The sequence below is a fragment of the Uloborus diversus genome, chromosome 2 (assembly GCF_026930045.1).
Source record: "Uloborus diversus isolate 005 chromosome 2, Udiv.v.3.1, whole genome shotgun sequence".
Classification (NCBI taxonomy): Eukaryota; Metazoa; Arthropoda; class Arachnida; order Araneae; family Uloboridae; genus Uloborus; species Uloborus diversus.
Genome location: NC_072732.1, coordinates 39,749,359 through 39,775,844, shown reverse-complemented (window position 1 = coordinate 39,775,844; position 26,486 = coordinate 39,749,359). Strand labels below are relative to the sequence as shown.

The window sequence follows — 26,486 nt, the reverse complement described above, 5'->3', positions numbered from 1 at the left end:
ATTTCAGCTAAGCCTAAACAAATTCGAGCTAAAAAAGCAAATAACTCCCGCCGTTATTAAGTTAGAGCATTGATACAAATTGCTCAGAACGCAGGAAATTCTACTCTTTCCAATGGTAGGTTATATTAATATGTGCTCGGGAATTTATGTGAAAATTGGGCTTAAATTGGAATAAAGAAATAACTATTCGTCGATTTTTTTTCGAACTGGTCTTCAGACCTTTTCAGAGGAGTTAAGGGAACAAACTGAAAATTTCAGCGAAATCGGCCGGGTAGTTCTCAAGTTTTGCGACTTCAGAGCTTTTACCTGCCCATTTTTTTTTTTTTCGCCAACACTGGTTGTTCAAGCTGGCTTGCTGTGGCTTTGTGTGGTGTGATGGACCGTAGCTTTGTTTAAACGCATGTTTACATTACGAATCCGTTGTTTATAGGGCCGTTCAGAGCGGTGAATTTGCTGCATTTAATATGCTTGAACAATAATGTTTTATCAAGATTCGTTTTTGAGCCAGAAGAAATGTTACAAAATCCACCAACTGAACAATAATGCTCCAAATCCTCTATGTCCGAATCTTCAGAACGCGAACCCAGCTTGTTGCTAGGCGACATCGTTGGACTGTTGCCAAGCTTCAAGAGTTAAAATACTTTTTCAGTAGTTTGGCTAGGGACGGTTAACTATTTAGCCAATAGTATGTTTTTTTGAAACGTTGGCACTGAATTTTTTTTCTTCTTAAAATATATTCCAAGAAGTTAAAGCAATGATAATAATCACAGTGACATGTCTTTTTTCATTTTTGTAGAGTCCAAAGAATTTCAGTTGAAGTGAAATGAGGAAACAATAAACAGAAACAAAATAGGGCCGTGGTAGCCTGATCGGTAGGGCATTGGACTCGGGGCCGGAGGGGCTCGGGTTCGATCCCCGCTGGTCGAAGACCCACCGTCGTCATTAAAGGGGACTGGGCGACGTTAAATATGCTCGTGGTCTCAATGTCCTCCAAGTGAAACGATACCTCTGGGGGTGCTAGTACCAGGTAGCTATTAGCTCTTGGACTAGTTCTAAATTCTCATTAACTGTTCGATCCGGTGATGGTGCTGCCATCTATCGGTATATAAAATAATGGAGGCAAGGCACTTAGTATGCAGTCCTCGACATAAATACAGTTGTAGTCAGTTGTGACTCTTGAATAGAATAGAATAGAATAGAAACAAAATATTTTTGTGCACCGGCTGTGTTGGTTTATCTGTCATTTATCCGAGAAACGAATCGCAAAATTACTCTCTTGTTTTAAATATTTTTCCACAAAAAGCGAAGCAAAGTAAGTCAGAGTAAGCAGTGCTAATTTATTTATCCTTTCACAACAGCTTCAATTGTATTTACAATGTACAGTTTTTACTGCATGTATAAATTGTCGGCATTTCCATAAACATTACAGTGCCGGATCTTAGGGGAAATGATTGACCCAGACAGCAGCTTCTGTCAGCGGAGACGGGGGTTAAATTATTTTATTACGGGTCTTTTTTTCGCCGAATGCCTGACATGAAAACCTGAAGTAAGATGGGTAGGGTTGGGGCGGCAGTTTTAAGTTTTGTCCGGAATCGGGAAGAGTCGCAGATCTGTCACTGATGTGTTACAATGCGGGATATTTCGATAATTGGGAATCAGGTGCGGTCGTCTCATTTTTGGCGTAAATAATTTTATTTTGGTAACCCTGCTGATTTATAGTAACCCTATGTGAATAGATGTTACGCTTCTCTTTGTTTAGATTTGAAACGAAAATACCTCTCGCTCAGGCACTGGAGCCGAAAATTGACGCCAAAAAGATCGCCAGATTCCCAATTATCGAAATCTTCCCTTACAATATCAAAGACTCGTTGAAAGAGTAACAAAGTAAGTTGCTGAAATGTGAAAAATCATTGGTCCTCAAAACATTTTTTTTTGTTACATTTGTTATTAAAAAATAAGAAACTAACTGCAATGTTAAATCTGCAGCCAACTTGAGGCTAATAATTCAAAAAATAAAAAAATAATGCAACATCATAAAACTATTCATACTTACATGAAATTTATCAAGGTTTTTCTTGGGATTTGAAGCTATACACTATACAGGTTGAACAGCATAGGTCATGTAATCAGCAACATAATGAGGCTTTTTGATATATCTAAAACAAAGTTCATATCATGGTTTCTGCTATGGTCATATTTTTTGAAAAATGAAAATGTTATCTTTTTTGCAAAAATGAAGCAAGCCATTTTCACTTCTCTGCCCAAATTATAACAATGGAAAAAAAAAGAAAAATGATGACTGGTTCTAGAGGGGAGGGGGGAGGCAAGCATGGTGAATTCAATTTCAACTTTATCTTTTCTTGTTGCAAATCTTATTTAAGATGCAATAAACCAACAGCCCGGTTATCCCATCCAGAAACTGCAGTTTTGTCCTTGTTATATGGGATCATCTGTCTCTAATAGTGATAACTGAGCTGGAGGAAGATGTTACCTCATTGAAGCTGAGAGTGCCAACAAACTGGTGGAGAAAGTAAATTTAGCCCACCAGCGAGAGTCCGCAATCATGGTGCGGTTCAACTTTTAATTGAATTGTAAGTAATTGGTTGGGTATAAATCAATAAGTTATCATCCTTAAGCCAGGGCAAGGCAGAAAGAACTCTGTATCATTCCAAATTTAGTATGTGCAGTGCTAAAGCGAGTACGGCAAGAGGCGGTAACCTACTGCTTTATACCCAAGCTTTAGAGCTCATGTTCAAGTTCAAAAAGTTATTTCTGGAAAAAGTCCAGAACACTTTTTTTATGTACATTTTTTTTATAAGCTAATATGTCCTGTTTAATCCAGAACTCATTGAGTCATTGAGGTTAGTTGGTGCTCAGATAACCACAGCTCTTTGATATGGTTCAACAATTCTGGTCTGCAATTGCCTTATCAATCAATCACAAATTAAAATTTAAAATATAGTAGGTAGTATTTCTGCATAACACATTAAAAAGCAAATTCTAATTAATTTGAAATAAACTACTTTAAACAATGTTTGGTTCCATACCTTTCGAAGACATTTTAATTTACTTACAGGCATTAATAAGTGATGTATTTTGCGTTTCAGAATGAGTATGCAAGTGTGTTGTGTTGAGCCGCAGTCGCAGCAAGTAGAATTGCCACCTTCAGATTTGGACAAAATGAAAACAGAGCTCTTTAAAATTGATCTGTTCATGAAGAAAATCGAGCTGGGAGAAGGCACAGAAGTAACTTATGCTGATTTGAAAACGGCTATTACTGTTGTGAATGAAATAATTTTGTCAGTTGATAATGCAAATGGTAGGTAGAGAGAGCACAGTTTCTTTTGCACACAAAAGGGGGGTGGGTGGAGTTAGGAGTTCTATAGTAATTCTTGAACGTCTGATAAAATCTTGATATTTAGATTGGTTAGAGCTATTACAAAATTTGAATTTCTGTATGTTTTGTCTTCTATTTATTTTAGTTTTACATAGCAGTATTAAAGAATGAGTGGTCAGTTGGTTCAACTTTTTGTTTTACAAAAATATATATTATCTAATGTGCTCTCCTATTTGAGTTTTAAAATTTTTAAAAACCTCACAATTGCATAATATTGAAAATAAACTTAGTGTTTCCATTTTGATGTCTAGAAAACTGACCTTGGGACTAAATTCAAGTTAAATTTTTAGTTCTAATACTCTCTGGTGTTAATCCCATTATAAATTCAAATAAAATTTGCTTTGCTTAGAAATAACTGATAGTGAATTTTGTCAGGCATGTCATTTCAAGTTTTTTTCAGGCAATGTCAAAAGATAAATACTCAATGCAATTTTTATAAGAAAACAACAAAAACCACACCCACTTTTATATAAAAATATTAATTCTTTAAAGTCGGGGAGAAGGGAGTGGGGGTCAACTGATCTCTCTCTTCCCTAAATGGTGGGTCCGTGAATCGGGTTATTGCTTTCAACTTTTTCCTAGTTTGTACTTGGTCTTGCAATAAATTCTTAATTATCCCTCGAATAGGGTCAGGATTACAGCTGGTCAGTTTTTGACAGCTGGTGGTTTTATTTGGTTTTAACCTCAATTTTTGCTTTTGTTTCAAAACCCTTTGTTTGACATGGTTTTTGATGTAATAGTTAAAAACCTAAATTTATATCCAAAATCTATTTAAAATATTGATGCAAAAAATTACCTTAATAAGCGTTCCTTTGTTTAAAAAAAAATTAATTCAGAAACCTAAAGGGAATTTTTGGACTTTTAGGTTTTTAAATGATAGGCAATTAAATATATATATATATATATATATATATAAAGTATATATTGATTGATTGGTAATAATTATAGTTATAGGTGTAGGTTAAATTCTGAATTTATGTTTAGGTTGATCAAATATTCTGTTTACTGAAGTATTGAAAATAATAACAATTAAAAAAAACCTTAAGAATTGTCTTGCCTGTTACTGAAAGTCATTTTCATCAGCTGGCATCTCTAGTGGTGTAACAAAATGAATAATAATTTTATAGTTATGCTTTTTATTATTGCTTGTTCAAAGAGCTTTTATTCATGGACTTAATATATTTTTCATGTAGATTTTTTCAAGATAGGAGGATTTAATCAGCTAGTACCTCTATTGTCTTACTCGGATGCTGAAGTAGTTGCTGCAGTTGCAGAACTTATTGCAGATTTATGCCAGAACAATAAATTTTGCCAGTCAAAGAGTCTTGATCTCAATATAATGCCACAATTAGTTAAACTGATGGACGTGCATCCTGATGAAAAAGTTTGCTTAAAAGCTTTATATGCTTTATCTTGTAAGTAATTTTTGGTTCAACAGTTAAAATTAAATGTCTTATAGATGAAATAAGTTTAATGATTCAATGTATAAATACGTGTTGAATTTTAGCTGGGTAGTCAGTATATTAATATATGAAAATCTTCTGTGTGGACATTTGTCACCATAAGGCTTTTAAATGGCTGGATTGTTCAAATTTTTTATGTGTAATTAAGTCGTGGCAAGCATGGTTTCGAAGCGCAATGGATCGAATCGGAAACGTTTTTGTTAATTAATTAATTAATTAATTTAAAAACATTGGATGGTTATATCTCCCAAATGATAAATATTTATTTTAACCTATTGTTGAGTGAGAATTGAAATAAATATTTAACCCGTTGCCAAAGGACAATAAGAAAGCCAGCTCTGCTTTTTGTAATGAAATTTCCTACTATGACATGTCAATTGAGAATAGATAAAACGTAGAGAGAGAGGGTGAAGCCTTCATTTCTTGAAAGCAACGGTTTTAGGTCCCGTGATACACTATTTTAAAGTTAAGTACTGGAAGAAATTATGTTTTTTTCTCTAACCAAATGATCAGAAAGTACTGTACCTAGCAACATTTGTTTCTCAGCTCAAATCCATCTGAGTTTTGGCACCAATGTCAAGAATACTTTAAGGATTCTCAAACTAATCAGTACATTATTAAAAGAAAAGATGATGGAATTTAAAGACGAAATAAATTTTATTTTCGTCCAGATAAATTACAACAGGTTATTTCTGTACACAAAAGATCATTGCAACCGAAGATCTTTATCTTTGGTGGAAAGAACAAATCAGGCAACATATAATATAATATATAAAAGTTTTAATATAATAATTAGTTATAAAAGTTTTTGTTCAAAAGATCTGACCGCTAATCCATTGGAGTTGGCTTCGCTCACTGATCGGCTGGATTACAGTAATGTGGTGGCGACTTTGGCTATAAACAATAGAGTTCCGTGATCATTTGCTTACATAATGTTAATGTAATTCATTGTATTTTTTGTTTATTTGGCGAAATATTTGTAATTGCAAAAAATTGTTTTTCGTTTTTAAAAAGTTTTTAGTCATTTTAGTTAAAAAATGTTAATTTTACATTAGGAAGGGAGGAGGGGGGAGGGATGAGTAATTTTCGCTTATTCAGAGAACTGTTTTTACCTTTATCATGTTTTAAACAATATCTTTTCGATTGTTTTATTCTTTTTCATATGGGTAATGTTGAAGACAGATTTCTCATTTCTTCTAGATGGGTAGTTGTTTTTTTTACACTTAATATCTTCAGACGCTTTTTATCCTTTGAGTATGGCTGAAGGAACAAACCATCAAGTATGGGAGAAAAAAATATTTAATTAAACAACTGCTTAGTGGACATTAGATAAATCAAGTTGTAATAAATATACGCATTCTGACACCAAGCAACTTAAAACATTTTCTTTTTACTTATTTATTTCAGCAAAACTGTTCAAACACTTGATAGTTTATTGAAATTTTTTAACTTTTCAATTTACAAAGTTTGAACAGAACAACGTCTGTCGGGTCCTCTAGTAACAATATCAAGTTATATTTTATCCTAAACTATTATTCAGCTGTTTCATAATCAGCTTTAAATTAAAAAAATCAAGAACCCTGGATGTAAACCATATCAATTCACACGAAAATCCTTTTTACTTCCTTTTACAATAAAGAAAGTATTGTATTTGCGAAAAAATTTTCACTTAAAAATTTACCTTAATTTCCACTTTGCTCACCCCCGAATGAATGTTGAGGTTTTTTTTTTTTCCGACTCGATCACACTTGGATAAGTGCCTAAGAATGTTATAGCCACACGAAATATCCATTTTGACCATTCCCGAGTTAATTACTACGAGTTTTTTTGTGATGTCTGTATGTATGTCACATAACTCAAGAACGGTATGTCCTAGAAAGTTGAAATTTGGTAGTAGACTCCTAGTGGGGTCTTGGTATGCACCTCCCCTTTTGGTTGCGTTCGAGTGTTTCTAAAGGGATCTCCCACTTTTTTGGGGGAAATCATTGTTATTTTCGATGCAAACACAAGTGGTGTTATAATTTGGCGGACACTTGGCGATATATCGACCATCTTTTGTTCGCCAAGTTTTTTCGCCAACTTGGCGACAAATTTGGATACTTTTTTTTAAAATCTGGTTTCAATTAGGCCATTGTTGGTGATATTTAGAGAGTAAACTATTGAATCACATTAAAATTTCCAGTAATGGGAAAATGACATTAAATTGAAGTAAAAGGAAGTCATGTGAGGCACACATCAGCTCGTTTAAAAAAGAGTGAAGTTTACTTTCTCTTTTGCCTGTTGGCAACAGTCTGTTTGTTTTCTAACCCAAACTACTAGCTTTTGTACAACAAAACTATTATTTGAATGTGCACATTTATTTTTTTACTAGAGGACAACAGATGTTGTTCTGTTCAAACTTTGTAAATTGAAAAGTTGAAAAATTTCAATAACCAGTAATTTGCAATTTGTGCTTCAAACCGTTGGATAATTGGTTATTTTAATTTTTAGCACAAAGGTATTTTTTCGTTATTCCTTAAAAAGAAAATGTTTGAGGCTGCTGGGAGTCAGAATGCTTACATTTATTACAACTTGGTTTATCTAGTGCGCACTGAGCAGTTGTTTTATTAACTATTTTTTCTCACGTACTTAAAACAGAGATGAAAATCTTCCGTGGATCAGCGATTTTCCGCTTTTGTATTTTTTTTTTATTTCCGCGGTTTTTATGTTTTAAAAAGAAATTTTCAAGACCGCATATATCGGTCGCGTCATCGGTGAGACAACATGAAACGATATAGGATGATAACAGAACTGTTGGCTAAACGATGATGATACGATGTTGTTTACGATACAAAAAGCGGGAATCGTCATGATGCCGCGTACATACAATATCGTCACAATGCCGCGAAATCGATATAGAAAAATATCTGTGTTAACTATAACAGCACAGTATTTTTGTTTACGTCGTCAATACCAGGGATTTTCCTTTTTTTGTATTTTTTCCATTTCCTGGCCGAGGGTTTTCAAGCGATCGATCTCTCCCCCCCCCTGATTTTTGCTGACTCGCATGTTCTTTCTAAGGTAGAAAGAAGAGAGGAACTTAGTTTCCTGAGTGGGGAGAGGGAAAGGCTTGAGAATGACGTAGCAATCGCCAGCGTTTAAACATTTTCGAAATCCGATTGCATCCACTTCTATAACACTTGCTCATTTCTGTCTATTGTGCCATCCTACCATTCAGACCTTTACAACATCTTGTAGACTATTATTTTCAACCCTTCTTGTATTTTATTTTTTGCTGTACACATATTGTTTTCAACGCTCATTTCACAGTCACTTTCAAGCATCGTGCAAATACCCCCTCACCTCCTTTCTTCCCCGACCAGGATTTTTGCTGAGGCAATCCTTCTTTCTTGGGTAGAAAGAAAGAAGTAACTTGCTGTTAGTGAGGAAATGCTGGAGAGTGACAGTGCAATCGTTAGATGTAGCTTTTAAAATCTGATTGCCTTCGCTTCATTAATACTCTCTCATTTTTATCTGCTATGCCATTTTACTGCTTAGACATTAGTACCGTTTTGTAGACTATTATTTTCAATCCTTCTTATATATATATTTCCTGAAGACTGCCACGCCCATTCAAGCCAAAATCATTTGTCAGATTTAGTTTTAATGTTTATCAAAGATATAGCTCTTGAAGATCTTACTGAATTCTAACTTCTTTTAATTATATGGTGCTATTTAATTATGATATGCATGTAAATATAGGAAATTAAAGATGCATATGGGTCATTCTCCAGAAAATGTAACTTTTAAACGCAAATATTTTTTCAATTTCGAAACTTTTTTTTTTTTTTTTTTAAATTCTTACATGAAAGTTTTACCTACTAGAAGTAACCATAACTAATGGCCCAGCTAAGTTCCAATTAATTTACTCATAAATTAAAAAAAAAATAAAATAAATGCATTGTTCACGGAAATAAAAAACAATAAAAAAACTTTTAATATTTAAAATCGAGGCCAATTTAATATCAAAGTAGTAATTTTGTTATTTGTGCATACAATCAGCTATTTTAATGATTAGTGGGAATATAATATTACGCTCTCTTAATTAGTAGTTTCAAATGTATCTTAAAAAATAGTATTTTGTAAATTTGTGGATATAGTGGTATTTTATAATTTTGATAGAATGCCTATTATTGATGTATTTCCCCTCCGTCATTTATTTTCACCTCAGAAATGATGACATTGATAAGGTCTGTCATGGAAGTGAGAAATTTTCCATTAATATAAGCCTAATAGATACATTTTTCAGGGTTTTTTTTTCTTTGTTGCTACATCGTTGCACATGTTAAGCATATGAAAACATAAGATAAATAAATACCTTTGTGCAAACAGTAAAGTAAGACTAAACAACGTTAGAAGAAGCACAAATTCGTAAATTACAGCAGACACGTGTTTCGGCATTACAGGGAACGCCTTTTTCAATGCAAAAAATAATGTAAACTTGCCTATATTGGACAGACTCGGCGTGCTTTAAAAATTCGCTTGAAAGAGCATCAAAATTATGTGAAAAAGCAACAATTAAATAAGTCTAGTATTGCTCAACACTGTTGGGATTCGAATCACTCTTTTGATTTTAACTCTTATCAGATTATCCAAAAATGCCCCAATTCATCAGATCTTGACTTTTGGGAATCCTTTCATATTTTGAGGAACAGTTCTAACTTAGTTAACGATCTTAGTGCAGTTCCATATTTTTCTAACATTTGGCTCCCATATCTTTAATACTGTCCTTTCCCCATCCCCCCCCTTTTTTTTATATATATATATCGATCTTCCTTTGTTTATTTTTACCTTTTTGTCTTGATTGCCACCCCCCCCCCCCCCAATTTTCTTCTATTTATCTTTATTTTTCCTTTTTTCGAATATTTTTTGTTTCTGTTTATTTTATTTCATGGTTTTCCATTCAGCTTTTCCTTTCTTGCGGTTCACGGTTACTGACAATTTCTTTTCTTTTTGTTTAAGCTTCGGCTTAATCTTTGTCCAATTGAATTCTTTCTTTCTGGGTTCGTACCTAAGAGAAAGCTCTTGGCCTTTGCTTGCATTCCTATTGGTTCCTGATCGGTTTATAACTTTGTCATTGGTGTTTGGCTAATCCGCTGTTTTTATCTTTTAAGCTGCATGCTGATCTGCTCTTGGCTTTTGTCGGATGTCTTTTCATCCATAAGCTCATTATTTTTTGCATTGAAAAAGGCGTTCCCTGTTACGCCGAAACACGTGTCTGCTGTAATTTACAAATTTGTGCTTCTTCTGACGTTGTTTTGTCTTACTTTATATGAAAACATGTTCACTTCTTTTTTTACATTAATTTACATCTCTGTAATCCACGTTCATGGAGGTGAGAAGTCAGAATTACCACACTAAGTTTTTAAAGCAAAATCTATCTTCTGTTTTTCGACAAAAATCTCACAACATCAACTATGGCTGAAAATAAACAAAGGGGCTCCCTTGTATCATGGAAAATAAAATTTGATGTCATTACTGCCACGTGTTAATGAGGAATGGCATTTCGTGTTTAGGAAACAGGTGGGAATTTACTGTGTTACATGACTCCTTGTCCTACTAAAACAAACTAAAACGTAATATTAAAAAAATAAATATACTTAAACAATTATTATTTGAGACACTTGTGAAAGGAATAATAAATAAATAAGCACATACTTTTAATTAAACAAGTTATTAAGCAACATAAACAGTCACACAAGGTGTGTGACATGCCACAAAGATGAGAACTCTCATATTGTGAACCAAAAATATACTAAAATAAAAGTTCTTATTTAAAAAAATATTGGCACATTTAAATAGATATATTTTTCATGAAATTAAAAACCATTGTTAAATGAATTGCTCCTTAAAATTTTTACTGTAAAAGAAGAGTGACAGAAAAGTTACACTCTTTGAAGAATGACTCATATACTCTCCAAGCATGACAGTGTTTAAAGATGTTTTATTAATTTTAAAGTAATTATTTTTGTGCTAACGCTTAAATGACCAAAGCTCAGAAACAGTTTTAGATTTCTTTTAGTTTTTTTTTTTAAATTGATTTTTATACAATATACCCAGCTGCTCTACAAAACTTCAAAATGCTTCTCAAAATCACCACAGGTGCTCCCCAAATTGTTTCTCCAAGGTTGGCAACACTGATAATGTCATTTTGTAAATATGATGTCTAATGACTTGTATTGAGTATTTAATTATATGGAAGTTTTATAGCACTTGACGTCACATTATAAAGTTTTAATTTCATCTAATATGTGGGCTGTGGGAAATTGAAAATTATAAAAAGAATTGAACTATCTGTTAAAATATTAAATAAATGCAAGCTTTTTTTATGCTAGCATTTTTGCAAGTAAAAAAGAACTAAACAATTTTTTCTATTAATATTTAAAAGACAGTATAATATCAATATATATATGGATAGTTTCGCGTAACATTTAAAAAAAAAATCAAAATTTTAAGCCGCGCAATTTTTTTCCTTTTTTGACTTTGGGCTGTTTTCATCCCGGTTAAAAGATCTTCATAGATTGTATGGTTTGTTCCTTCAGACATACTCAAAGGATGAAAATCGTCCTCAGATATTAAGTGTAAAAAAATTAACTACTAATCTAGAACAAACGGGAAATCCCGCTCTGCAACATCTCCCATATGAAGAAGAATAAAACAATCGAAAGGATATCGTTTAAAAAAATGACAAAGGTAAAAATAGTTCCCTAAATGAGCCAAAATCACTCCCCCCCCCCCCTCTCAATGTAAAATCAACACTTTCTTCCTCTAAAATGACTAAACACTCTTTAAAAACCAAAAACAATTCTTTGCAATTTGAAATATTTCACCAAATAAACAAAAAATACAATAAATTACATTAACAGTACTTTTAAAATGTAAACAAATAATCATGCAACTCTAGTTTTTTGTTGTAGTTTTACCAGAGTTACTAGAAGTTTATGTTCAAAGTCGCCAAGCCACCACGTTACTGTTATCCAGCCGATCAGTAAGCGAAGCGAACTCCGACCGATTAGTTGTCTGATTATTTGAACGAAAACTTTTAAAACTTCATATATTTCCTAATTAGTTCTTTTTACCAAAGATAAAAATCTTCCACTGCACTGATCTTTTGTGTACAGAGCTACCCTGTTGTAATTTATCTGGATGAAAATAAAATTTGTTTCGTCTTTAATTTCACCATCTTTTCCTTTAATAATGTACTGATTAGTTTGATAATCCTTAAAGTATTCTTGCTATTGGTGCCAAAACTTAGATGAATTTGAGCCGATAAACAAATGTTGCTAGGTACGGTACTTTCTGATCATTTGGTTAGGAAAACCTAAAGCACCAATTCGGTCACATGGTTTAACTACGACAACAGAAGACACGTTTTGCGTGTGAACATAGTGAAGAAAACCCGATTTCTTCCAGTAATTTACTTTAAAATATATCATGGTACCTAAAATCGTTGCTTTCAAGAAATGAAGGCTTCACTCTCTCTCTCTCTCTATATATATATTATCTATTCTCAATTGACATATCACAGTAGGAAATTTCATTAGAAAAAGCATAGCTGGCTTTCTTATTATTCTTTGGCAATGGATTAAATATTTATTTCAGTTCTCACTGAGCAACAGGTTAAAATAAATATTAATCGTCCAGAAGTTATAACCATTCAATGTTTAAATAAATAAATTAATTAACAAAAATGTTTCCAATTCGATCCATCGCGACTCTAAACCATTCCTGGATCAACTACACACAAAAATCAAATTAAAATTTTTGTGTGTCAATTACACACAAAAAATTTGATCGAAATCAGTCCAGCCATTTAAAAGCCTTATGGCTACAAACATACACACAGAAGAAATATATATATATTAAGATGAAGCAGCATTCAGTTAGAATTATTGCATAGGAATAATGGCATTTCTAGATGAAGAATGGTTAAGTGATAAAAATAAGTACCCTTTTTAAGGTATACTTATAAAGGTTTCTATCTAAAGAGATATGTTAATAAGATTTAGTTTGGTCACGTTAAGATTTTTGAAGTAGAAAAGATTTTGTAATTAAGCTCTATAAGATATTTCCAGCTTCATTGTTAACCTAACCACAGACCAAAATTCCCCTAAACTTTTCAATAGCTTAACTCCTAACACTTATTGATTAATCTACAGAACATTTTTAAGGAAATGAAAGTATCCCATAATGGCCAAGTAAGCTGCCATGCTTGTACTCACTGTCCCGATGCTCAACTTTATCCAGGTCATATCTTTAATTGTCCTATCCTGTTGGCCAAACTCAGCAACATTGACCAAAACCCCACAGGCTATCAACTGCCTTCACCAAGGGCCATGGACATTGTCCGGGGCTATTTTGGATGCTTTTGGCACTATTTGATTTCTCTGCACTACTTAAACAAAGCAACAACAGTTTCATTGTTTTTTTCCCCCTGGAATGCATACTGTATAACTAATTTTTATTGTGGTTTAAGTTGCAGATTTTGAACATATCAAAAACACACAGGTATACAGGTATTATAAATAATGCTTTTGAGATCTAGTCAAACAGTGTCTTAGGTTGTAGAGTGACTACAAAACCAAAACCTCATTAAAATGGACTAATACTATCTACTCTGCAATGCATTTTCTATTACCGTATTTTCGGGAATAAGCGCCGCACCCGGTGTATGCGCCGCATCGAAATATATTCTCAAAGAAAAAAGTTTTTTAATGTATGCGCCGCACCCGGTGTAAGCGCCGCACCTTCCATAAGTGCGCATCCAACATTAAACATCTTAAAAGCACAATTAGTAGTAAAGAAAGCTGGATTAAATGGAAATAAAAAGTATTTTTTCATTTCTCGTTAGTATTTTTAATTAACGATAATAAAATATTTTAAAAAATCCCCATTTTGCACTTTTTGCCTTCTGCATCCCTCGATTGGCCATCCCTTTCGATGGTTAACTTGAAAAAAAAACACTGTACCCGCCGCACCCCGTTATATGCGCCGCACCGGCAATTTTTTTACTTTTTTTCTTGTATGCGCCGCGGCGCTTATTCCCGAAAATACGGTATATGTAAATTACATACATTTATTTCTTTATTTTTTATCTTTCTATCTTAGGTTTATGTAGAAATAATGATGAAGCTATCAAATACCTTGAAATAACTAATTTTCTACCAGTGCTATTGAGACTACTTCAGAAACCTGACGAAAAACTTAGAACTAAAGCAGCATTTTTTTTGTCATGTCTTGCAAAATACGAAACTCTTCGAGGTCAGTATGATATATTCCATTATGTATTGGGATCTACTAAATGTATCTATCTATTCTTTAATCATAATAATTAAAGTTTCATCCTTACTCTATTTTTAAAATCTGTGCATGTATATCGGTCTGCGTATGTGTCTGTAAACATATCTCCTCCTAATTTTGAATGTCTCCCCGGACAGTAGGGATACTGTTTGATGCAGGACATTTGGAAGAAACCATTCCATCTTGCCTCATTCTTCTAAACCCTTGTATGCCGGAGATATAAATCAAAACTTTTTACTATCTTTATTGATTGTCATCTGTGTAGACTTCAGAATTGACGACTTATAGCTAATTTGGTTCCAAAACTTTGCAAAAAAAATTGCCTGTTTTGTTGACATTTTAGTTATAGTTTGGGTCAATGGTAAGTCCTCAAAAACTAAATTTTGGAAACTAAATATGCAGATACAACACTGCTTATAAGTTTCTTTTTTGATATATTGTATTTATTTGATTTTGAGGGCAACACATCAGTAATATATAAGTCTGTCATTCATTAAGCTTTTTCCAATTACCATAATGGTTAGGGCACTCTGTCAATGGACTTATCATTTATAAAATACACTCTCTAATTTTTACCAAATCTATTCAAATTTTATCTCTAATTTCTTTTGACTCACTAGGGGGCTCTGCCCCCCTGCTTGCTAACCCTCACCAACTCTCGAAGATTGCTTCGCAATCTTATTTGATTTGCAAAGATTTAAATTGTCAATTAGAAAGAAACAGATTAAAAACGCATTATGAGCTCCCTTTGGATCAAAAAGCACCCCTTCCCCGGGTTTCAAAATAATTTGTACCAATTTGCAGAGCCGAAATGGCTAAGGGGCCCTGAGCATTGCAAAACTGCAGTTTTGTATATTCATAGTCTCAGTAATATATTATGCTCTTTAGCTTGGGGCTTAAATTGAGTTGATCCTAAAATTTTCCGTTAAAATCGAAACCTTTCAAGTTTGTGAATAAGGGAAAGAAGAAACATGCGAATCGAAAAGACGTAACTATGGCAACGCCGAATAAAACATTAATAATTTTAATGGAGATGATAATAACTTCGATTTTTAATGGCTTGTAACTTTTTTCTTTGGAGATAGAAGCTTTGTTTTTTGACCATAGATCGGGTTAGATCTGGAGTAAAAAACGCCGCTCTTTTCAATGGTGTCAGAAAGAAAACTGTAACACAATTCCTTCGCTTAGTGCCTAAATTTTAGCTAAGCCTAAAAAAGTCCAAGCTAAAAATGCAAATAACTCCTGCCGTATTTAAGTTAAAGCATTGAAACAAATTGCGTAGAACGCAGAAAATTCTATCCTTTCCAACTATATATAATATTGATATGTGCAGGTATTTTTTCACCCCTTTAATAGGCAATAATAGGTAATTTACGTGAAATTTGAGCTTAAAAAATTATGCACAAAAAAGCTAATTCGAATTTAAAAAAATAAAATCCGAGGTGCACACCCCTGGGGCTCGAAGTAATTTTGTACAAAAATTTCAAGGCTGTAGGTGCTATAGGGTCTCCTGGATGCACATCCGCCACAGACTTCCTTCCAGACTTTCTTTGAAACCTTACTTTTATTTACTATAAAGAAATAATAGGAATTAAGTAATGGGCCAATCAAAATACATATTTTTTTCAAAAAATAATGCATAGACTTTTATACACATCATAGTAAGTTGCTAAATAAGCAAAAGCCAGGAATTTTTTTTGTTAGTAACTTCTTTTTTTTTTTTAATCAAACTTAAAAACGGTAATGGAAGGACATTTTTGGGACATGATTTTCACGCTATCATATTTTCTCCAAAAGTTCAGCCAAACTGTAAAAGGAACAATTCCGTAAAAATTAAGGCACATACAGTAGTGTTCAATCATTACAATTACAGCTCTAGTTTTAATAAATTATTTTAAACATATCAATTATGTATTTGTTAAGGGTAATTAATTGAAGGACAGTAACAGAAGGACAAGAAGTCCAAAACAATTACATTTGGTAAATATCAACTTACAACTATTCATTCAGTTAATACAGCAGTCTAGAACAATGATATCTCATGCCTGAGCCATCTATTACAATTCTGAATCCTTAAAATACTCAATAATTTTATCAAAATTCATAGAACATTTATCTTCTTTCTCATGGAACACAAAGATCAAGATCATTCAGACATTTATGCATTCTCAAATAAGATATTTATATGCTTTCATCTTCTATATGAAGTACCTGTCCAACATTGCTCTTTGTTAATTTCTTTCCCTTCCATTCAACTAAGAAAACTTGTCCAAATGTTAATGAATCCTTTGGCATATTCTCATGATTTGCTGTTTTTGATTCAGCTGTATCTTCATTTTTAACATTATTTATAACAGTCAGTCTGTTGACTTTGAAGTGAAATCTCCTTCGATTTGTTGAAGTACTCACTATGTTTAATAATATAACTTGTTACAGGGTTTAAATAGTGCATATTTTGAGTGCCACAATGAGAATGGATGTTACTCCGTCTATTTGAAAGTTGATCTTTGAATTCACCAATCTCTTCGCAATATGTTTAATGGTTAAACCAATGCTCTCAAGGATCCTTTCCCGCGACTTGTAGCATCAAATCTGAAAGCAATTTCAATATTGTATTGTTCTAATATAAATATCAAGTTTGTAAACAACTGTTTCTGCTTAAATTGGCTTGTCATATCACAAACATATACCAAACATATAACAACTTTTTAAGGGTCATGATTTTTATCACATACAATAGAAGAAATAAAATCAGGAAACAATTTTTTTAAAATGAAATAAAAGTTCATTTTTTAAATGAAAGCAGACATAGTTTTTGTACAAATATTACTGATATATATTTTAAATGTCACTACTAACTTTAAACTCTAGTTTGTTTTCCACTAGATAAATGTCCTTCCCTTACTATATTTTTTGTCCTTCTGTTACAATTAAAAACCATATAAATTAAATGTCTAATCAAGCTATACCTAGCCCTCATTGACAAGGGACACAATTCTGCTTTACATTAAAAAACATCAGTTTCTATACCCAAAAGGTTTTTGGTGAACTAACTGAGATGCAGTATTTTGGTAACGGAAGGACATCACATTGTGACCTTAGTAATGGACCTATTTCATGGTTGAAAAAAAAAGAATTTTAAATTACTTAGCAAAAAGTTTAACTAGACATTTAAAAGATAAAAAATAACCTGCATATTATGTTCTCATAACAAGTTTGTTAAAATTATAGTATGTAGCAAAAAAAAAGAAATTTTTTGTTCTGTAAACACACAAAGAGAAAACTCGATTTTGCTCTTGATTTTCTAAAAGTCATCAAGCTGTGTGGCAAAAACAGGTTCAGATTCAAGAAACTGATTTATTTCTAAAGAGAAATGGTCTATGGCAACTGTCAAAATTTTAATTTTTAAAATTCAAGTGTCATGTCTCCTTTTTCCTGGAATTCACCAATATCTATACATACTTATTTGCATCCTAACATTAAATTATAAGAATTTTAAAATTGTTAGTAAGTAGGAAGAGAAGCAATTATTGAATTTTTAGATATTTAACAACACTTAGCTATTCCAACGTACTTTATTCTCTTCATTATGCTAAACTGAATATTGAGTTATTAATCCTAGTATTGAACTGAATTAAACTTTTAAAATCTTAATGGAACTTTCTCAGTTTTTTTCTAAATTTATTATTATTTTTTTTAGTTGTGTAATTCCACTACTCTAAACTTTTAAATTTTAATTGGAGGAGACCATTGCAAATTAGAGACACCATGAACTGTATCTGCTTTTTGCCTATGTTTGCTATTTGTTAGCTGTATAATAGTGATAATTCTTTTTATTTTAAGTTGAAATTCATATGTAACTCACATTAGATTATCTAGAAATAGTGCCTTTATTAAAATAAAATACATTTTATTTATTAATAAAATTTCAGATACTAACACAGTGAGATCCTGTTGAGTGAACTTGAACAAACGCTCAAATTTTGTCCAATATACAGTCGACTCCCGCTACAGCGAGATTCGACTTACGCGAAATGGCTATAACGTGAATTTTTTCACCAGTAAAGAATTTTAGATATAACATGAATTTCTCGTCCGGAACACGAAAATTTTCGGAAGGGAATCGAGGTCTGTATTAGCTTTGTTATTGACCATTTTTTTTTTCTTTTTTTTTCGAAAATGGAGCTTCATCCCTTTAGCATCATTGAGAGCGGAAGTTCCCACACTGTACTAGTCAGATACATCGCTTATACAAATAACTACTCCTCATTTTCTATTTTTTTAATTCTAAATGTGAAAGTTGTTAAAATATAATGACACCAAGGAGCGATGTTTCATCTTGTGAAGATCAAAAAGAAAAGAGAAGGTTTCTGACAATTAAAGAAAATCTGAAGATTATATGCTTGAACAACTATAAAATGCGTCGAAGGTAGCACAACAATTAGGTATGAGTGAATCATCCATATGTGCAATGAAAAGTCAAGAAAAGGAAATCCATAAAAGTTCACCAAAAATTATGAAAATGGAAGCTGTTCTTGTATTGTGAATCTTAAGAAACCAGGAAGATGGATGTTTCCATGTAGAAACATCGTAAAAGAACTAGTGAAGCAACTGTACTATGTATTTAAGAATATATAAGTAACGGTTTGGGCACACAGAATAAATCACCATCATCTTCTTCTTTTTAAGTTACGAATATCGCTACTGGATCTTTTGTACAGTAAAACCATCGAGCATTTGTTTTTCTTACTACATACTGTACGTACCGTACTGGTTTATTTTTCGTCTTTCTTTCCCATTGATTTTTTTTTGTGCATTGTAGTAGTATTTATGTTGAATAAAACAGTTTTTTTTTAAAATTTAAAATATGAATAAAATTCAGTTTTTATATAAGAAACAGAAATGTATGGTTAAGAAATAGTTTTCAACTGTTTGATCTGGCATTTACAAGTGTATAGAATAATTGGATATGTTTTTAAAAGTTTTTACACGTACCCTTTTCCACAATGTGAAATTTCGACTTACGCGAGGGATCTTGGAACAACACATCCCCCGCGTAAGTCGGGACTTGACTGTAACTGGAATTTTGTTTTAATGGAGTTCAAGCAAGTTAATGGAAATCAATACAGACAGAAACTTTTGATTTTAATAATTTTTATGACAATGTTTTTGAGTTTATTTTTTAATTCTTCGCTTATTCAGCTTAAAAAAAAATCTTTAACTGTGGTGTAGCTGCCATTTATAAGTGTGTGTGAACTGTTTTCAGTCACTATCTTATTTTTTTCTTTTTTATTGCATCAATGAGTCTTCATGAAAGGAACCTGTTTCATAAGGCTTAAACAAAAATAAAAATTATGTATTTTTAATTAAGTCTTTTGATTCTATGTAACATGTAAATATAATGTATTCATTGTTTTTTATTTTGCTGATACTTATATTTATTGAATACAGTTATCATTCATTAACACACATGTTAGTTTAAAATTGAATAACTAGTGCATAAGATTACAATAGTAAAACTCTGAAATGAATTACATTCTAATGCTGAAAACTATTTCTACATTTTTTATGAAATGGCAAAGAAAAATTTGAGGAATAAGATGTGAAAAGTGAACTATTTAAAAACTATTTGCATTCTGAATGATCAGTTTTGTTTTTTAAGCATTTATGTATTTAAAAATTACATGTAAAGCAAATAAAAGCTTGTTTTATAATCATTTTCCTTTTCTTTTCAGAGTCCTTGTTCCAAGCCGACATGATTAGCGTTTTAATTAGACTTTTGAAGGAAAGGATGGACTCTAGTTCAGAACATTTGCTTGGTGTGCTAGTAGCACAAGTATCGCAACACAAACAGTCAAGAATTCAGTGTAGGAAGGATGAATATGAACTAAAAAATTTCTTACAGCAAAAAATTCAGTTTTATACCTCCAAAAGTGAATATGATGAATGCAAAGAACATTGCTTAAAAATATTAGACATTTGTTTTCATGATGAAAAAAAGTGATAAAAATAAAAATTTTAATGAGCCTTATTTGATTGAGACGCTCCACAATGGAAAACTGGAGGACCCTGAAAGCATGGGCAGATCCAGTCCAAGAAAATTTCATAGTTAAAATCTCCTTTTTTGAGCAAAAATGCAAAAAAATCCCTTATAATACATAGAAAGTCTAACAATATGAAAAACAATGAGAAGAGGGCATGGCCACCCTTAGAAAGTTTAAAAAATAGTTTAAAAAACCTTTTTTGGAGCTAAATATTAAAAAAAAATCCTTTTATTCTTCGAAGTCTAACAATAATATAAACACAACGCCGAAGAGCCATAAAACCACACTGAGGAAGTTTCAAGCATCGTTTTTTAAACCTTCTTTCCTTGCTTAAATTGAAAAAAAAAAAAAAAAAACCTTCATTGTAATTCATGTGAAGTCTAACAAGAACGGAAACAATGCCAGAGGGAGGGCATGGGCACCCCTCGAAAATTTCTGAAAATATCAAGTGTATACCGAATATTTGGGTTTATTTAGCATAATGGGCTCGTCTTGTTAGATGTGTTTACTTCCCCCGGGGAAGAAAGAAAAGGAATACGAGTTATTTAGTGTCCGATAAAAAGTTATACATTTAATGATTGCGCATTAAGTTAAAGATTTAAGTTTTAAACAGACTTTTTGCAGTGCTATGTAATTATTCTTCACTCCCTTTTTAATATGGTACCCTCCAAGCCACTCCTCTTGTTAATATTACCATACAACAAACTACAAACCACGTTTTAAACAATAACTCGTAAAAGTTTCCAGGGGAGGGCCTCCCACCTCTCAGTTTTGCAACATCGTTCAAGAGTAGCCTAAATTTTGTTTTAAGCGCTTGAGTTTCAAAATGTTTCCGTGGGAGAACTCCTTTCTCCTTCAAGTCTTCAAGAATTACGTTTCTGGAGCTTCAATTTCGAAAATTTGCTGGTCCTCTAAAATTACTCATGAATCATGGATTGTCTACATTTGCAATGTAAAGAGTTCAACTTTGAAAAAATTTCGGAGTGGACCTTAGAATTTCTTTAATTCCTAACCTAACCTAAGATAGTCTAGAATGCGTTTTTAAGTCTATAATAGAGCTACAATTTCGGGGGGAGCACTCCAAACCTTTTCTCCCCTACCATTACCAGAGATAATTGGAATACATCTTTAAGACTGCAAATTAGAAAAATTTCTTGGTGTGGGCCCTCGAATTTCTCCTCCACGTATCATCACGAAAAGATAGGATTAAATTGCGTTTTGTTTCTACAATGGCAAAAAAAATCGCCAAAGAGAGCCTGAACCTCCCTCTTCTTAAATACTATTGGAGATAATGTTTGCATTTTTAAGGTTTCAATTTCAAAAAATGGGCGTGGAGGTGGTCGCACCCGAGTCCTTAATATTGCAAAAGACAGTTAAAATGCATTTCTAAGATTACAAATCAGAAAAACTTCCTTAGATCGACTCTCAAATCTCTTCTCCATCATCAAAGATCGTTTAAAACTGCATTCTTAGAGCTACTATTTCAAAAAAATAGACAGGGGAGAGCCACCGAAACTCTTCTCCCATAACATTACCAAAGATCGTCTAAAATATGTTTTTAAGACTACAAATTCAAAAAATTTCCGGGGGACAACCCCCCTGGGCCCCCTTTACTTCGGAGTTAATATTAAACTTACGGTTGGTTCATATCGGCTTCCTCTTAAATCAGATGTCCTATACACTCTCCTCAGAACACAGCACTGATTACAGGAATACCACATTGAGACGACGATATATGCACATGTTTGTTAAGAAATGAGGAAAAATTACTGGGATGGTTACAGACTTTATGTTAAACTTGCATCACCTAGTGAAAATTTCTTAAAAAATGCTCTAGTTAAAGATGAGCTACACTGGTGTGCAAAAATTAAGGACAAAGTCGAAAAATTAGCATATCAGCTGAACGAAGAGGCAGAGCGGACAGAAAGACCAATCAGGAGATTAAGTAAGGTGATGTACGGTAGCACATGCGCAGATATGCAGGCAGACATAATGGGGGAGTGTCTGAGTAGTATGAAGCATGTTGTCAGTGTAAGATCAATATTTCTGGCAAAGAGATTGCATGCTGTATAGCAGTTAAAATCACACCGAGTTGCTGCTGCAGCAAGAAAAGGCGAATAATCAATCTGTTAGACGACATCTGGATGCTTTTACCCGAGGTCGAATCATTGGGAAGTTGGAGGAAGGTCGCAGTGTGACAAGTGTGGCTGCAGAGTTCGGAATTGCTCACAGCATCGTTTCACGACTTTGGAGACAATTTCAAACTACAGGAACAGCTATCCGGGGAGTTCAGTAGTGGTCGTCCACAAGGAACCACACCCGCAGATGACCGATATATTGTCTTACAGGCCAGAAGAAACAGGCGGCAGACAGCGGAAGAAATCGCTAGACACACGACACAGGCGACTGGACAACCGATATCGCGTTTTACCGTGGCCAGAAGACTGCACGGTGTTGATCTGTTTACACGACGCTCTATACGGTGTGTACCTCTAAACGCCTGCCCATCGGAGAAGGCATTCTCTGTGGTGCCGGGAACACCGGAATTGGAGAGACAATGAATGGGGGCGAGTACTCTTTACAGATGAGAGCAGATTCAGTCTGAGTAGCGATTCTCATCGCATACTCATCTGGAGAGAGCGGGGAAGCCACAATCATCCCTCGAACATCATTGAAAGGGACAGGTATGGAGGTTGCGGTGTTCTCGTTTGGGGAGGCATCATGCTTGGTAGTCGTACAGACCTTCACATCTTCGATGTAGGTTCAGTCAAAGGGACCCGTTATTGTAACGAGATTCTTCTTCCATATGTGCGTCTTTTTAGAGGTGCTATGGGTCCGCAGTTCCTTTTCATGGACGACAATGCACCATGTCATCGCACAGTAGCTGCCGAATAGCTCTTAGAGAGTGAGGATATTAAACGTATGGATTGGCCGGCATGATCTCCGGATCTCAATCCCATCGAGCAAGTATGGAATTTTCTAGGCAGATGCTTGGCAGCTCGTACCTTACCACCAGTAACGATTCGGGAGCTTCGATTGGCGCTGCAAGACGAATGGGCAGCAATGCCTCAACAACTCATTGACACCCTCATTCTCAGCATGGGCAGACACTGTGAAACCTGCCTAGCAGTCGGGGGAGATCATATCCCCTACTAAAGACCGGATGTTTCTTGCTGGACACCCATCACAGGGATGTTTCGGCCTTCAGTCGCATTGCGCTCCATGCTACTTTTTCAATAAAACTTCTTTTTATCCCTCTGATTTCTCTTTTAGTAAATGTTGCTTACATTACACATGTCCTTACATATTGGGGATCTTACGGTATTAAATGTGTTGATTTGGAAAGCTTTTGTACAAAGTTATATTGAAAAAACCGTCTCATCCTTAATTTTTGCACACCAGTGTATATTGATATTTGTAAAATTCAAAAAAATTTCCAAGCATCGTATTTTTTCAAATGGCCCCTCCAAGAATTCTGTATGGATCCGTCCCAACCTGAAAGTTACACTATTTGAATTTGTGGACGGAACTGGGTCGCTGAGAGTAAAAAAAGTGAAGAACCTTTGTCAGTTTGGTCACCGGGCCCCCCCCCCCCCCACCCTACTCTGATGTTGACTCTCCTCCCAAGGACCAGGCTCCTATTTTCCAATTAGGCCCAACCTGCCTTCTCGTCAACCCCCAGAAAAAAATCTTCAGCTTGTAATTTTTGATGAAAGTTGGAAATATTTCAGACAATTTCCAAGCTTAATGTTTGTTTTCATTCATATTTGGATTTTATGTTGTGACAAATCATTTTGCATTTTTTTCTATAAAATAGGTGTACAAAAAATTAAAATAATTAATACATTTTTTAAAAGAATGCTACATAAGTCTATTATTTGAATTAATAAAATAAGCATTTTAGTCTAGCGTAGTTTCGGGCGTAATTTATTTTTCTGATGATAAAGAAAATGAAAATCAAGCACTGCTTACTATTCCATGTTGGTTAACACTGTTTACCACTCTCTTAGGTTATGTTTGAATAGAGCAATGAGTTAACCTGGGCTCACCGGTGATTAACCTAAAGCATTCTAGTAGATTACTGGTTAGCTGATCATGGATGAAAACGTTCCAAGGATACTCACCACTCTAACCACTGATGTCTTCAAATGCCATGAAATCATACCTCGGGTTAACCGGTTGCCCTATTCGAACATATCCTCAATACATGCAATATACCGACATCCTGGTCATCCTATCCAGAGACTGCAGCTTTGCCCTTGTTTGGACTCATCAGTCTGAAAGGCAGATGTCATTTCATTGAAGCTGATTGTGCCAAAACTGATGAGTACAAACAAGGACGAAACTGCAGCCTATGGATGGGATAAACCGGGCTGTCGGTATATTGCTTGTAGTTCAGCCAATGCCCTGGCTTAGTGACTGTTACTAACTTACTGCCATATCCATAATGTTTGACACTTACTAAGAGATGTATGAGTTGTGTCTATAGTTGGAGCAAATTAACCTGACAGCATTGTGAAGGCTACACAGATCCTAATCACAGCATTTTGACTCTGCCAGATTAGGCTTGCCCTAACTATAAATGGATATATCCTACTTACAGCTATGAAGTTTAATGCATAATTTGAAAGCTAAAACTACAGGTTGCATACACTCCTTAGAATGTTGTTAAAATAAAAAAAAAAACAAACAGCAATATCCAAGGTGCTTGGAACTACTTACAAGGTGTCCGCACTCCTAAAAGTCATGGATTTGGACTATGATCAAAAATGGTCATGGAAAGTCATGATTTTTAGCAAAAAATGCTCAATAGTCATTGGAACTGACAATTGGTCATGGATTTTGAATTCAAAAACATGCATATTTATTGAATTTTCTACAGATTTAGTTGCAAAATTTACCCATCTTAGCCATTTCTTACGCTTTTACGCATCAGTCCTGATTTTTCACATTTCGAAATCTAATTGCATCTTCTTATACAAATACAAATGAGGCAGTGAGGAGCAAAGGGATGCAAGTGGACATTTTCAAGTTCTGAGTAAAACGCGTTTGAAGATTAACTCCTAGGTAGGCTTTAATTGAATTTTTTTTCTAAATCATGCTGTATAGCAGTAATTACCAGGGCTACTAATACCATCTCTTGCCCCAAGACAGGGGAGAGGTTCACCTACCATGTGTACTGGTTATCTCCGATTTTTTAATTTTGCCTCTTGCATCCCTTTGCTTCTCACTGCCTCAAATGTGATGACCAGCAACAGGCTCTGGGCCCAGCTAGGCTGGTCCTAGTCAATTTATTAGTCCCTAATGGAGATCAATGGCCCTCTTACAGCTATCCACCACCTTGCTCATTACCGCCTCTTCCGGTAAGCAATTAAGTGCCCACGACCCTACTAAAGCTGTAATTTTTCCTGATTTCCAGATTAGACTGAGATTTGAATAGCTTAAAGCAATTACCCCTCGTCCTGCTTTCCGTGCAAAAATTTAACAGATTAACATTTTTCATTTTGGTAAATATAGACAATTGAATCATGTCCCCTCTGACTCTCCTCTGCTCCAGGCTATGCATATTATTAAGCCTTTTTTAAGTCTGGTATCATAATCTAAATCTGAAAGTCCCCTTACTAGTGCAGTAGCCCACCTTCGAACTCTTTCCAATACACAAATATCTTTCCTGAGATAAGAAGACCAAAACTAAACAGCATACACCAAATGAGGTCTTACTAAACTCCTATATAATGGCGGAAGAACCTTCTTAGATTTGTTTGAAATACAGTAGACCCTCGTTTTACGCCGGTTTATTTTACGCAGTTTCGATCATACGCGGTTTAAAGTTTGACACCTTTATTTTATTTTACACGGATGAATTTCGGTTTTACGCGGATGTTTTACATGGATACGGCAATTCAAACAAATAAAAAATCCTCCCTCCCCTCTTTCAAAATCCAAACTCTTAAAGATTGCAGGTTACGCGTAATCAACTGCATTTTGGCGTGCTAATAATCGAGCTTGGGCCACTGGAGACATTTTATGTGATTGGTTCCACAGCTCTTTCCAGAAGTAAAGTTATTCAACTCACACAGTTCAGAACTCACTGGAAGAAGAGCTTTAGGAGTGACAAAGGAGGCCAAAACACACAAGGATACCGCCGTCGGTGACCCACAATCAAAAACGTTCACATTGAAAATTTTGTGCCATTCCTAGGCAATACAAATTATCTTTCTGATTTGATAGTGAATGAAGATT

General features: G+C 34.0%; 1 protein-coding gene across 2 annotated transcripts; it reads left to right on the top strand.

The window, feature by feature from the left end:
• The first annotated feature begins 1,200 nt into the window (after positions 1-1,200).
• LOC129217250 (hsp70-binding protein 1-like) lies at positions 1,201-20,221 on the top strand. 2 transcript variants are annotated; one of them, XM_054851524.1, is made up of 5 exons: positions 1,201-1,312; positions 3,108-3,319; positions 4,591-4,812; positions 14,008-14,160; positions 19,935-20,221. In XM_054851524.1, exons 2-5 carry the CDS (start codon positions 3,109-3,111, stop codon positions 20,201-20,203), a joined length of 855 nt encoding a protein of 284 aa, XP_054707499.1. In that variant the 5' UTR covers positions 1,201-1,312; position 3,108; the 3' UTR covers positions 20,204-20,221. The 2 variants fall into 2 exon arrangements, with proteins under 2 accessions (XP_054707499.1, XP_054707500.1); XM_054851525.1 differs by having other exon boundaries at positions 1,218-1,322.
• The last annotated feature ends 6,265 nt before the right edge of the window (positions 20,222-26,486 follow it).

Excerpts from the sequence above, each read along its gene's own strand:
- LOC129217250 (XM_054851524.1), top strand. The coding sequence starts at position 3,109 with ATGAGTATGCAAGTGTGTTGTGTTGAGCCGCAGTCGCAGCAAGTAGAA. Across the intron at positions 3,320-4,590 it reads GTCAGTTGATAATGCAAATG|ATTTTTTCAAGATAGGAGGA; the intron begins GTAGGTAGAGAG and ends TTTTTCATGTAG. Across the intron at positions 14,161-19,934 it reads AAAATACGAAACTCTTCGAG|AGTCCTTGTTCCAAGCCGAC; the intron begins GTCAGTATGATA and ends TTTTCTTTTCAG.